General features: G+C 41.6%; 1 protein-coding gene across 3 annotated transcripts in view; it reads left to right on the top strand.

The window, feature by feature from the left end:
* Nucleotides 1-13,686, top strand: part of FBXO36 (F-box protein 36) — a 119,803-nt gene that overhangs the window by 75,874 nt on the left and 30,243 nt on the right. For all 3 annotated transcript variants that reach the window (XR_009491173.1, XM_010802456.4, NM_001082617.2), the window contains 1 exon segment: nucleotides 8,034-8,206. Coding sequence is in view for 2 of the 3 variants with exons in the window: in XM_010802456.4 (XP_010800758.1) it covers nucleotides 8,034-8,206 (173 nt within the window). In the remaining variant the exon portion in view is untranslated.

A 13,686-nucleotide genomic window follows, 5' to 3' on the forward strand; every position in this document is an offset into this window, starting at 1 on the left:
TTAAAGCTCAACATTCAGAAAACGAAGATCATGGCATCCAGTCCCATCACTTCATGGGAAATAGATGGGGAAACAGTGGAAACAGTGTCAGACTTAATTTTTCTGGGCTCCAAAATCACTGCAGATGGTGACTGCAGTCATGAAATTAAAAGACGCTTACTCCTTGGAAGGAAAGTTATGACCAACCTAGATAGCATATTCAAAAGCAGAGACATTACTTTGCCAACAAAGGTCTGTCTAGTCAAGGCTATGGTTTTTCCTGTGGTCATGTATGGATGTGAGAGTTGGACTGTGAAGAAGGCTGAGTGCCAAAGAATTGATGCTTTTGAACTGTGGTGTTGGAGGAGACTCTTGAGAGTCCCTTGGACTGCAAGGAGATCCAACCAGTCCATTCTGAAGGAGAACAGCCCTGGGATTTCTTTGGAAGGAATGATGCTAAAGCTGAAACTCCAGTACTTTGGCCACCTCATGCGAAGAGTTGACTCATTGGAAAAGACCCTGATGCTGGGAGGGATTGGGGGCAGGAGGAGAAGGGGATGACAGAGGATGAGATGGCTGGATGGCATCACTGACTCAATGGACGTGAGTCTCAGTGAACTCCGGGAGTTGGTGATGGAGAGGGAGGCCTGGCGTGCTGCGATTCATGGGGTCGCAAAGAGTCGGACACGACTGAGCGACTGATCTGGTCTGATCTGATCTGTTCTTTCTTTTATTATTTCCTTCCTGCTACCTTTCTTAGGTCTGATTTGTTATTCTCTTCCTAGTTGCTTGAGATGAAAGCTTAAATTATTGTTTTCAGCCATTTCTCCTCTAAATTTTCCTTAAGTGCTGCTGTATCTGTATTAGAAAAGTTTTGATATGTTGCATCTTTATTCTCATTCATTGTAAAATATTTTCTAAATTTCATTTTGATTTCTTCTTTGATCCATAGATTATTTAGAAACATCTTATTTAAGTTCCAGATGGTTAGGAATTTTTTTATTACATTTTTTCTTGATTTCTAGCTTAATTGCATGTGTTCCAAAAATCTACTCTGAGTGGCTTTAATTTTTTTGAATTGTTTTAATTTTGTGTTATCCTTTCTTAGGGCCCTAAGAATCTTCTCTTTATTATCCCAGTTTTAATACAAATGCTATTGAAGTGAGACCCATATTTACTTAATGTCTTTCAAAAACGTTTAAAATTTTACACAAACAGTCAAATTTCTGCTCCTCACCCATTTTTGCTCTATTCCCTTCTACTAACTGTTCTGAAATTGGTATCATTTCCAAGCATATTTTATTATATGTAGTCACAAATACATAAATAATACATACTACCTTTGTAAGTTTAAATTTTTACATAAGTGATATACTATATTTTCAACTTTGTTTTATCATTGAACACTTTTTGAGATTTATCCATGTTGACAAATGTCTCTCTCTCTCTCTCAAGTTCATTCATTTCAATGGCTTATGGTATTTTATATTGTAAACCCACAGTTCACTCAATCATCTCCCCTACTGAGGATAGTTAGGTGGTTTCCACTTTTTTGCAACAATAAATCTTCATTTATCCTGGTGCAGTGTGTAAACATTTCTCTAAATCTAGCACATCGTGGTGTGTTTGTTGAGTTGTAAAATATGTGCCTCTTCAACTTTATTAGGTATTGATAGTCTGCTCTCCAAATAAGTTAAATCATTTTAAAGGATTTAAATATATTTCCATTGGCATTTTATGAGAGAGATGCTATTTCTGCACATTCTCACCAATGTTTAGTGTAATCAGAGATACATGTTAATTGTGCCAAGCTGGGCGTGCACATTCCCTGATTAGTTATGATGTTGAATACCCCTTCTTATATTTATTGACCAATTTCCTTCTGAGAGCTGCTAATTCATCTCCTTTGTCTATTTTTTATGACTGGTTGTTTACCTTCTTTGTATTCATTGTAGAAACTTTTTCATGTATATTTTGAATACCAATTCTTTGGTTTGGCTATATGTGCTACAGATATTTCACCAACTCTTTGGTTTATCTTTTCACCTTGTTTATGAGTTTTACTCATAAAGAAGTTTATGGTTTTAATGGAGTTCAAATTTGTCAATCTTTTCATATATGACTTGTACTTTTGTGTTTTGTTTAAGAAATCTTTTCCTACCTTGATTTCATAAGGATATACTCCTATGTTTAATTCTAAATATTTTGTGACTTGTTTCTCATATTTGGTCTTTAAGATATTTCAAGTTTGCTTTTGGTTATGATGATATGAAATATTATTATTTTTCTGTATGGCCTGTCAATATGGCCAGCACCATTTAAAGGATAGCTTATTATCCCACATAATAATCCCATCCTTACATTTTGCAAGTTCCAATGTACATCTGCCATTTACAGGGATATTTAATTCTGTTGGTCGATTATTCATCTTACACCAACTACACTGCTCTCATTGCAATTTTTACAGTAAGTTCTCTTACCTGTGGAGATGAATTCATCTGCTTCCTCCTTCTATTCTTTTTTTTAAAAAATTAATTAATGTATTTATTTTTAATTTTTTGGTTGTACTGAGCCTTTATCATTGCAAGTGGGCTTTCTCTAGTTGCGGCAAGCGGAGGCTTCGCTTCATTGCCATTCATGGGCTTTTCATTGCGGTGGCTTCTCTTGTTGTGGAGCACAGGCTCTAGGTGCATGGGCTTCAGTAGTTGGAGCATGTCAGCTCAGTAGTTGTGGCTCAAGGGCTCTAAAGCACGGGCTCAGAAGTTGTGGCACAGGCTTAGTTGCCCTGAGACATATGGGATCTTCCTGGATCAGGAATGAAACCCGTGTCCCCTGTGTTGGCAGGCAGACTCCCATCCACTGAGCCTTCAGAGATGTCCAGTCTTTTTAAAATTAATTATTTATTTTTGGCTGTGCTGGGTCTTCTTTACTGTGCAGGCTTTCTCTAGTTGCAGTGAGGAGGGGCTGCTCTCTAGTTACGATGCATGGGCTTCTCACTGTGTTGGCTTCTCTTGTTGTGGAGCACGGGCTCTAGGGCACGTGGTCTGCAGCAGTTGCAGTGCGTGGGTTCAGTAGTTGCAGCTCTGGGACTCTAGAGCAAAAGCTCAGTAGTTGTGGTGCATGGGCTTCCTGGATCTTCCTGGACCAGGGCTCAAACCAATGTCTCCTGCATTGTCAGGCAGATCTTTTACCACTGAGCCAGCAGGGAAACCCCTCATTCTATTCTTTACATGGGCTGTTCTTGACATTTTATTCTGCCTCTGAGCTTTAAGATAGGCTGGTAAATCTATGCAGAGCTCCCTGCTTAAATTCTAATTGGATTTGGATTCACTTTTTAGGTTTTTGACAGAACTGTGATCCTTTGCTCTTCCTAACATGAGCATGGTATTTCTCTCCATTTATTTAGATTTAATATTTTCTTCATTATGGTCTTATATACCTTTTGTTCAAATTCTCCCCAATCACCTTACAATTTTTTATAGTTAAGAATAGAATCTTTAAAAAAAGTTTAAGAAATTCTGTTTTGAGTTTTGACTATAGAAAACACACATGTGCTTTCAAAGTCAAAATTGTAGAAAAATGTACATTCAGAAGTTTGCAAAACTTTCTGCCACTACATAGCAAGGATTCCCTTTCCTCCAGCTTTTTCCTTCCTTTTCTCCAGTTTTCTTTTTTTTTTTAAATAATATTTTCCTCACTTTTCTTTAAACCTACCCTGTAAAGCCTCCTCAGAGTCTGTCAGACTTCTGTTTACTTAGTATAGTATTTGGGCTTCCCTGGTGGCTCAGACAGTAAAGAATCCGCCTGCTATGTGGGAGACCTAGATTTGATCCCTCAGTTGGGAAGATCCCCTGGAAGAGGGCGTGGCGACCCATTCCAGTATTCTTGCCTGGAGAATCCCCGTGGACAGGGGAGCCTGGCAGGCTACAGCCCATGGGGTTGCAAAGAGTCGGACACGACTGAGTGACTGAGCACAGTACAATATTTACTGAAGGTTTTTCACACTTTAACTAACACTCTCCTCAGTTCAGTTCAGTTCAGTCGCTCAGTCGTGTCCGACTCTTTGCGACCCAATGGACCGCAGCACACCAGGCCTCCCTGTCCATCACCTGCTCCTGGAGTTTACCCAAATTCACATCTGTTGAGTCGGTGATGCCATCCAACCATCTCATCCTCTGTCATCCCCTTCTCCTCCTGCCCTCAATCTTTCCCATCATCAGGGTCTTTTCCAATGAGTCAGCTCTTCACATCAGCTGGCCAAAGTATTGGAGTTTCAGCTTCAACATCAGTCCTTCCAATGAACATTCACGACTGATCTCCTTTAGGATGGACTGGTTGGATCTCCTTGAAGTCCAAGGGACTCTCAAGAGTCTTCTCCAACACCACAGTTCAAAAGCATCAATTCTTCAGTGCTCAGCTTTCTCTATAGTCCAACTCTCACATCCATACATGACTACTGGAAAAACCATATCTTTGACTAGTCAGACCTTTGTTGGCAAAGTAATGTCTCTGCTTTTTAATATACTGTCTAGGTTGGTCACAGCTTTTCTTCCAAGGAGCAATCATCTTTTAATTTCATGGCTGCAGTCACCATCTGCAGTGATTTTGGAGGCCCCCAAAAATAAAGTCAGCCATTGTTTCCACTGTTTCCCCATCTATTTGCTATGAAGCAATGGAACTGGATACCATGATCTTAGTTTTCTGAATGTTGAGTTTTAAGCCAACTTTTTCACTCTCCTCTTTCACTTGTGCTTCATCCAGCCCAGCATTTCTCATAATGTACTCTGCATATAAGTTAAATAAGCAGGGTGACAATATACAGCCTTGATGAACTCCTTTTCCTATTTGGAACCAGTCTGTTGTTCCATGTCCAGTTCTAACTGTTGCTTCCTGACCTGCATACAAGTTTCTCAAGAGGCAGGCCAGGGGGTCTGGTATTCCCATCTCTTTTAGAATTTTCCACAGTTTATTGTGATCCACACAATCGAAGGCTTTGGCATAGTCAATAAAGTAGAAATAGATGGTTTTCTGGAACTCTCTTGCTTTTTCGATGATCCATCAAATGTTGACAATTTGATCTCTGGTTCCTCTGCCTTTTCTAAAACCAGCTTGAATATCTGTAAGTTCATGGTTCACATACTGCTGAGGCCGGGCTTGGAGAATTTTGAGCATTACTTTACTAGCGTGTGAGATGAGTGCAATTGTGCGGTAGTTTGAGCGTTCTTTGGCATTGCCTTTCTTTGGGATTGGAATGAAAACTGACCTTTTCCAGTCCTGTGGCCGCTGCTGAGTTTTCCAAATTTGCTGGCATATTGAGTGCAGCACTTTCACAGCATACTGTCCTCAAGCTCATTCAAATTTCCGCTACTTGCCAGTTTCAAAGCCATTCCCACATTCTAGGTTTCCACAACAGTTGCAAGTACCTTATTGTCTACGGTTGTGTAATAAATTACCCCCAAACACAATGGCTTAAAAAAATGTGTGTGTGTGTGTGTGTATGTGCACACACTCAGTTGTGTTGACTCTTTATGACCCCATGGATGGTAGCCCACCAGGCTCCTCCATCCATGGGATTTCCCAGGCAAGAATACAGGAGTGGATTGCCATTTCCTTCTCCAGGGGATCTTCCTCACCTAGGGATCAAACCCTCTCCTCTTGTGTCTCCTGCACTGGCAACTGGATTCTTTACCACTGTACCACCTGGGAAGCCCTAAAAAATAATAAACGTTCATTAACTCAGAGAGTTGGGTCAGGAATTTGGGAGCAGCATAGCTCAGCCATTCTGCTCCAGGATCTTGCATGATGTCGTCTGAACCCCAGTCATCAGAAGGCTTGGTTGGCGCCGGAGGATCCAGTTCCACCATGGCTCACATGGGGACACACACACACACACATGGCTCTTTCAGGTTCCTTCCCCACAGACCTCTCCACGGTGCTGTAGTGTCAGGTCATGGCCCTCGACTTCTCCGAGAGTGAGTGATCCAGGACAGCAAGACAGAAGCCCCAATGTCTTTGGTGAACCAGCCTTGGTATATTTTTGCAATTCCTCTTGGTTACCCAGGCCAGCCCTCATTCACGGTGGCTGGGAACACACAGGGGTGTGAATCCAGGAGGAGAGACGCAGGGTCTCTCTGGAAGGCTGCCTGTCACACACTCCTACACAAAGGAATTTTACTCTTCACAATGGAGTTTGTTCTAACCTTGTTTTCCTTATTTTAAAAGGTTGGTGACCTGTTGGCTATAAAAACAAAAAACATAAACATGCAAAAAAATTTTTTCTAAGTGCCCCCATACCTGTATACTTTGAAACTACCCCGTTACATACTTAGGGGCTATATGTCCTTTTATAACTTTATCTTAACTTTTAACTGTCATAACTTTATATCTGACAGCTTTTATAACTTTAACTTAAAAGACCTTATTGTTAGAGACCTTCTGTTTTTAAAAAGTGCTTATTTATTATTTTGACTGTGTTGGGTCTCAGTGGAGGCACACAGGGTCTTTGTTGCAGTGTGCAGTCTCCTCGTGAATTGACGCTTGTGGGCCTAGTTGTCCGACAGCACGTGGGTGGGATCTTAGTTCCCTGACCAGGGATTGAACCCTCAGACCTTGCATTGGAGGGAGGATTCCTAACCACTGGATAACCAGGGAAGTCCTGGTAGAGACTTTGTAACGTACATCTGAACATGTGCTTTGAGCGTTCTTTCCTGGCATTTTAAAATGTTCAAATATCTCCAGTTATTTTAAAGAAATTTATTATACTCAAGGTTTTGTTTTACCAATAAGTAAGTGCCTCTTTTTCCTTCTTATTCTGCTGGTGAGCCAGGGGTTCCCTGTGAGGATGAGTTTTTGAGGGGTTATTTTCCTCCCAAGAAAAACCTTGGACTTTAGAAGGGCTTTGAATTAGAAGCACTTGCGATTTAGAAGCAACTAAAACCCTTAATGCCTCTAGAAAGCTGGACTGACCAGTTTTGGAGAGAAATCTTATATGGCTGGTTCTTCAGGTTAGCACAATCAGAGCTTTTACATAAATATAGCCCTCACCTTACATCCATTTTGAAATTGGAGAGTCATCAACCTCTAGGATCACCCGTCTGCCTGCTTATGCAAGGAGCCCGGTATTCTTGACAGCTTCATCCCACTTACCCTGGAAGGAATGTTCCATGTTGGGAAGGAAGTGTCCCCAAATCTTGGACACTTAGTCCCCTGTACAGAATCCATTCTGTCTATTCTGAGAGAAGTTCTCTAAAAAGGCCAGACATGGTGGTGCTTTTGGAGGCAGAAGTGAAAAATGAGCTTCAAGAAACAAAGTCTCCAGTGCTGGAACCGCCGTGATCCACATGCATAAAATCCTCTGTTGTAACCCCATTTTTCTTTCTCATAAAAGGGCGGTAGCCTTCTTCCCTTCTTTTTTCCTCCCATCCATTCGTTCTAGATTATGAAAAAAATTACATCAGTGATACAGAGTTTATGATAAAAAAAAGATTGCAAAATACAGATAAGCAAAAGGAAGAGAAAAAAATCACCCCCTGGATTTAACCACTCATAATTCACAATTTCAAGGGAATGAAAAAACATGAAGAAGGAAGTTTGGTAGAGAAACAATGTATAACAAGAAGAGAACAAAAATCGATCAAAATTAAGGGCTATTAAAGTGTTTCACACCAATTTGGGGGCGGAGGGGTAGGAAAAAATGACATGGAGCAGCATTCTGCCTAGTCTCGGCGACTGGGAGGATGAAGATGGGGATGACATGAAGAGTAGTTAAGTCAGTTGTCTGGACTGGAATTTGGTTCATTCCATCACTGTGTTCAACACTGAGTAGACCTAAAAGATTTTGATCTCAGGGCAAAGGCAGCTGTTGGAAACAAATACTTCGTAAATACATACCACTGGTCCCAGAGACAGCTTGGTGAAAGTAGGAATGACTCAGCAAATCTAACATTGCTCTCAGGGGCAAAATGCCTCAAAGCTTGTCTTACTGATAACGATCATAGTTTTTATGTGACTGCACATGATAACCACGTTGTTTTGTTGGCTTTTTTGAATTACAGTTCAAATTGCCTTAATATTTGGTTCAAGAATATTAGACTATGTCTTCAATTTATGTGAAGGTAAATTTGACTTCCTTGAACGGCTCTCAGACAGTTTGCTGCTGAATATCATTTCTTACCTGGATCTTGAAGACATTGCCAGGCTTTCTCAAACATCACGCAGATTTGCAAAGGTAACAAATTATTTTGTGTCTCTGTAGAATTGTCCTTGTGCTTCCTCAAAATTGTTTAATTTCGTTTCAGGTTTTCTTATTGTTAAATATAGAAGTGGTTTGTCATTTACATTTATTTCAGCAAGCATTTAGCATTTGTTGAATTCTTATTTATGACAGATGCTGTCCTAGGCACAGAAGCAACAGAGTTGAAAAGACATTATTCTTGCACTTGAGAAACTTACAGTCTAATAGAGAGCCATACAAGTACAAATCATTACAGTGTAGTGTTAGCAAGTCAACAAGGGAAGTGTGAAAAGGCACGAAGAGTACAAAGTGATTTCCTCTGCCTGGTTTCACAGAAATGGGTTACTTTATCTGGGTTTTGAGGGGAAAATAGGGGTCTGTCGTGTGGTCTGGCCAGCTAGGGATATTCCAGGTCAGAGGGGCATTCCAAGTCCAGGCAGGAACTGGGCAGAGGTATGGTGGCATAAGAGAAGAAGGCAAGTAGTCATTACTCCCCATCCACTTCCATTTCTTCCAGTAAGAGCCCTTTTCTGAATTACCTGTCCTCCCACTATGGATGATTCTCAGGCACTGCTCATTGTAGTGCCTGTTTTTTGCCCCATGCCCCAAGCTTGTCAAAGCTCTCTTACTAACTCTGGATCCTCAGCAGAAGGATACAGGAATGGAAAACACAGTGGTGATTTCAACCAACATTAGGACCTTGATGCAACTATTATTAGTTCCTCTCCCTAGATCCTGGTTCCTGCCCTTTCAGCCATTCATTCTAGAGTGCTGCTGTGTACTAAACACACACATACTATCCTTCCATTATGGGGCTTCCCTGGTGGCTCAGTGGTAAAGAATCTGCCTACAATGCAGGAGCTGCAGGAAACGTAGGTTAAGTTCCTGGGTTGGGAAGATCCCCTGGAGGAAGGCATGGAAACCCACCTCTAGTATTCTTGCCTGGAGAGTCCCGTGGACAGAGGAGCCTGGCAGACAACAGTACATGGGGCCACCAAGAGTCAGACATGACTGAAATGATTTAGTATGCTTTTGGGCTCAAGTTGGACTTCCATCACAGCTCAGTTGGTAAAGAATCCACCTGCAATGCAGCAGACCCGGGTTCGATTCCTTGGTTGGGAAGATCCTCTAGAGAAGGGATAGGCTACCCACTCCAGTACTCTTGGGTCTCCCTTGTGGCTCAGCTGGTAAAGAATCCGCCTGCAATGTGGGAGACCTGGGTTCAATCCCTGGGTTGGGAAGATCCCCTGGAGAAGGGAAAGGCTACCCACTCCAGTATTCTGGCCTGGAGAATTCTATGGACTATATAGTCCATGGGGTCTCAAAGAGTCAGATACAACTGAGTGATTTTCATCATCATCATCATGGGCTTAAGTTAATCAGAGTTGGAGTCTGTTGTTTGCAACTGAAGAACCCTAACTCAGTATTTAGCTGTAATGTACCAGAGCAACGTCCTTTCACAAGAGAGTGTGCAATATCTCCCAAGGTGATTCAAATCATAATCTTATTATCTAAAAAGTCAACATTTTTTCCATAGTTATACAATAAAATTTCTTCATTTTTGTATATTAAGTTATACAGTCTGTATTACTTAGTATACCCCTTTTTAGTACAAAAACATATATACTTGATTTCCCCCCCACCTAAAATGGAGGACCAGAAACAGGTATTATGAATAATCATCATACCATATGTTTTTTTTCCACTTAAAAAAAAGGCATTAAAGTTAAGAGTTTTGTACTTGTTGCTGCTAGGAAGCTGATTATTCATATTTTTAAAGAAAGGAGGATTCTTGTTTGTTTGCTGTTTGGTTTTTTTGGTTTTTAATTGATATGCAATTGACTCACTCTGTTAGCTCCAGGTGCATAGCGTGGTGACTTGCTGTTTCTATATATCACAAGATGATCACCACTGAAGGAGAGTTTTAAGTGAATAAAATATAGGAGTGGGAATGTATGAAAAGCTTCTCCCGGGGCCTGGGTCTGTCCTGAAAGTCAGTGGAAGGATTTGATAGAAAGTAACAGCAGCTGCAGGAGCTCGAATCGATTCCTCACGTGGAGCAGCTGTCTTTCCTCCGGGTTTTGCTCATTTCCATTTGCTAGTCCTCTCCCTCTCAGTGTCCTGCCATTATTTTAGCGCAATCTTGATAATAGCCTCCATAATTTACCCAGAGCTCTAAAGTAAGGCTTTTCTAGGTTGCTGATTTCAGCCCTCAGAATCCTTGCGGAGCAGAATTATTCCAAGATGGAACATGATCCAAGGCTGCTGCTTTTTTTTTTTCTTTCTGTGTAATATTAACCTTTCATTTCTGTCTTTAGTCTGAATATTGTGGTCATTTGCCTATTTTCCCCTTCATTTATAAACTATTTTCATTTTTGTTTTTGTCCCATCAGTTATTACATTATTTTATTAAGAAGTCTTCTATTTCAAACTTTGGGGGCATTTTTCAGTCATGGAATTGATTTATTATCAATGAACATTTCCTGAGCACTGACGACATAGGAAAAAACCTTCTATACGTCGCGGGCAGCCATATGCGTCCATCAGTCCCTGACCCCGAGGAGCTCGTCATCCTGAACTGGGGGCAGGTTTACTGGCAAATTATTCATGTCCCTGTCCCGCCCTTCCCTGTGGTCCCAGGGAGGGATGTCTCCTTCCTGTTCCAGGTCAGTGCCATCTGCCGCCTGGTGCCAAGGTCTAGCTGGAGGGATTTCAGGTTGTCACTTATCTGCTTTTTCTTTTTTTTTTTGAAAAGAAAAAAAATATTTTATTTATTTCTTTTGACCATGCTGGGTCTTCGTTCTGCACTTGGACCTTTTTCTCTTGCTGCAGTGAGCGGGGACCACTCTCTAGCTGGGCTGGGAGGGCTTCTCTTATTGCGGAGTGAGGGCTCTAGGGTGCACGGGCTTCAGTAGTTGTGGAGCGTGGACTCAGTAGTTGCGGCTCCCAGACTCGAGGGCACAGGCTCAGTAGTTGTGGCCCAGGGGCTGAGTTGCTCTTCGGCAGATGGATCTTCCCAAATCAGGGATGGAACCCGTGTCTCCTGCATCGGCAGGCAGATTCTTGACTACTGAGCCACCAGGGAAGCCCTTTTTCCTCTGTGTACTTGTTGTTATGTATATTTTTGCTTTTTATTTATAAAAATTTTAGATTTATAAAAGTGTCGTAAAGATAATGCAAAAGGTTTGAATATGCCCTTCAACCAGCTTCCCCTAACCTGGGACATTAATCAGAACTCGGCAGTTAATGTTGCTCCAATCTATTAACGAAACCACAAACTTGATTTGTATTTCATCACTTTTTCCACCAAAGTCCTTTCAGTGTTTCACAATCCAATCTGGGATACTACCCTACATTTAGTTCTTATTTCTAAATCTTTCAATTGTTTTTTCCTCTCAGTATATTGATTTTTCTCAAGTCAGTCTCATCCTTCACAAAACAAAAACTCTTGACTATATTCTTATTAAAAAAATTTTTGGCTTCCAACACTGCACAGCATATGGAACTTCCCCAACCATGGATTGAATTTATGCCTTGATCCCTGGGTTGGTAAGATCGCCTGGAGGAGGAAATGGCAACCCACTCCAGTATTCTTGCCTGGAGAATCCCATGGACAGAGAAGCCTGGTGTGCTACAGTCCTTAGGGTCACAGAGTCGGACACAACTGAAGCAACTCAGCACGCATGAAGTGGAAGTGCAGATTCTCAGTCACCAACCACTAGACCACATGGGAAGGAAGTCCTCTTGGCTCTATTCTTATTCAATCTCTTTTCTTCCCTGTTTGGGGAAAAAAAAAGGATTTACATGTCGGTTCACACTCAGCAAACCAGCATCATTCATCCGACTGAGATTTTATAATCCCTGAGAAAAAGGGAACAGTAAGGGTGTGTCCAGGTGACAGTGTAAAGAATCTGCCCTCCAATGCAGAAGATGCAAGGGATGTGAATTTGATCCCTGGATCGGGAAGATCCCCTGGAAGAAGAAATGACAACCCACTGCAGTATTCTTGTCTGGGAAATACCATGAACAGGGGAGTCTGGAGGGGCTACAGTCCATAGCATTGCAAAGAGTCAGACATGACTGAGTGACTGCACGCACACACACATACACAGGTGGTAACAATATAAATTTGTTTCATATAAATGACTATTCTTTAACAGAGGTCAGCCCTTCCTACTGGGGGGAGATTTAAAATATCCCTTCTTTTATAAAACAATGGTATTAAAACATGATAATTTTAGCAAATTACCCTTACTTGGAGAATTACAAAGTGAGCAATCTTCTTTTGGTTCTTAATTGTTGTTTTGTTTGATTTCTAAAAATTTCACTGGTCTTATAACATCCAGAATTCTGGGAATCCCTGCTCTTCTGTCTGCCCACCCCTCCTCTCTCATCTCCCCTCTGTCCACGCCTCCTAATATCTCTGGCCTCATTCACAGTAACCTCTCGGTTGTCACATCCAAAGGATGAGGCCTCCCACTCCCTGACCCGTCTCTGCTTCCAGGATTCTCTGGCGGGTTTCTTCCTGGTGGCTTGCTTGCTGATTCATTGGCTAAACCTTTCATGCGGGCTGAAGGGGGCTTTCTAAAATACACGCTGGTCATGTCATGGCCCTGCTCAGTGACCCTTAGTGATGTGCCATCTTTTTCAGAATGAGATCCAAAGTCTTGGCTGGCACTTCAAGCCGCTGCGTCCCAGCCCCTGGTTCCCGCCCACAGCCCCAGCAAGGTAGACGGTGCGCTGTCCTATGTGCTCAGTTCTGTGTCCCCAGGCCTTTCTTATGTTGTTCCCTTCAGCTCAGACGGTAAAGAACCCGCCTGCAAAGCAGGAGACCAGAGTTCAATCCCTGGGTCGGGAAGATCCCCCTGGAGAAGGGAATGCCAACTCACTCCAGTATTCTTGCCTGGATAATCCCATGGACAGGGGAGCCTGGTGGGCTACAGTCCATACGAGTCGCAGAGTCCATGACTGAGCAACTAACACTTTCTTTTGGAGGAATGTCCTCCCTTCTGACACACCACTCTTAACTCCTGAATGCCCCCTCCCTTGTTTGGGTTTTGTGCTATGTCAATTTTGTTTTATTTTTGAAAAAGAAAATTGATTTACATTACAATAACCAGGTTGACAATTGAAAAAAATTATGTCTTTTAATGTGTAGTAAAAAGTGATTTTCCCTCCCATTCTTGATCCTCATTCCTCTAATTCTCATCTCCAGCAACAGTCATGTTACCAGTGTCTTGTATGTCCTTCCAGAGAGAGTCTATGCACATGTAAGTGTGTGTGTGTGTGTGTGTGTGTGTGTGAGATGTGTGAGCATATAAACATATATACATATACACACTCTTTTTAAAAAGCATAAAAGCATATGGTAGCACTTTATATATTGTTCTCTGTCAGTGTTTTTATCTAAAACATATTTTAGATACTCTTTCATGTCTACATATAAATCTTCAATTTAGAAAAGTGATTTAAGT

Source organism: Bos taurus, chromosome 2, assembly GCF_002263795.3.
Source record: "Bos taurus isolate L1 Dominette 01449 registration number 42190680 breed Hereford chromosome 2, ARS-UCD2.0, whole genome shotgun sequence".
Classification (NCBI taxonomy): Eukaryota; Metazoa; Chordata; class Mammalia; order Artiodactyla; family Bovidae; genus Bos; species Bos taurus.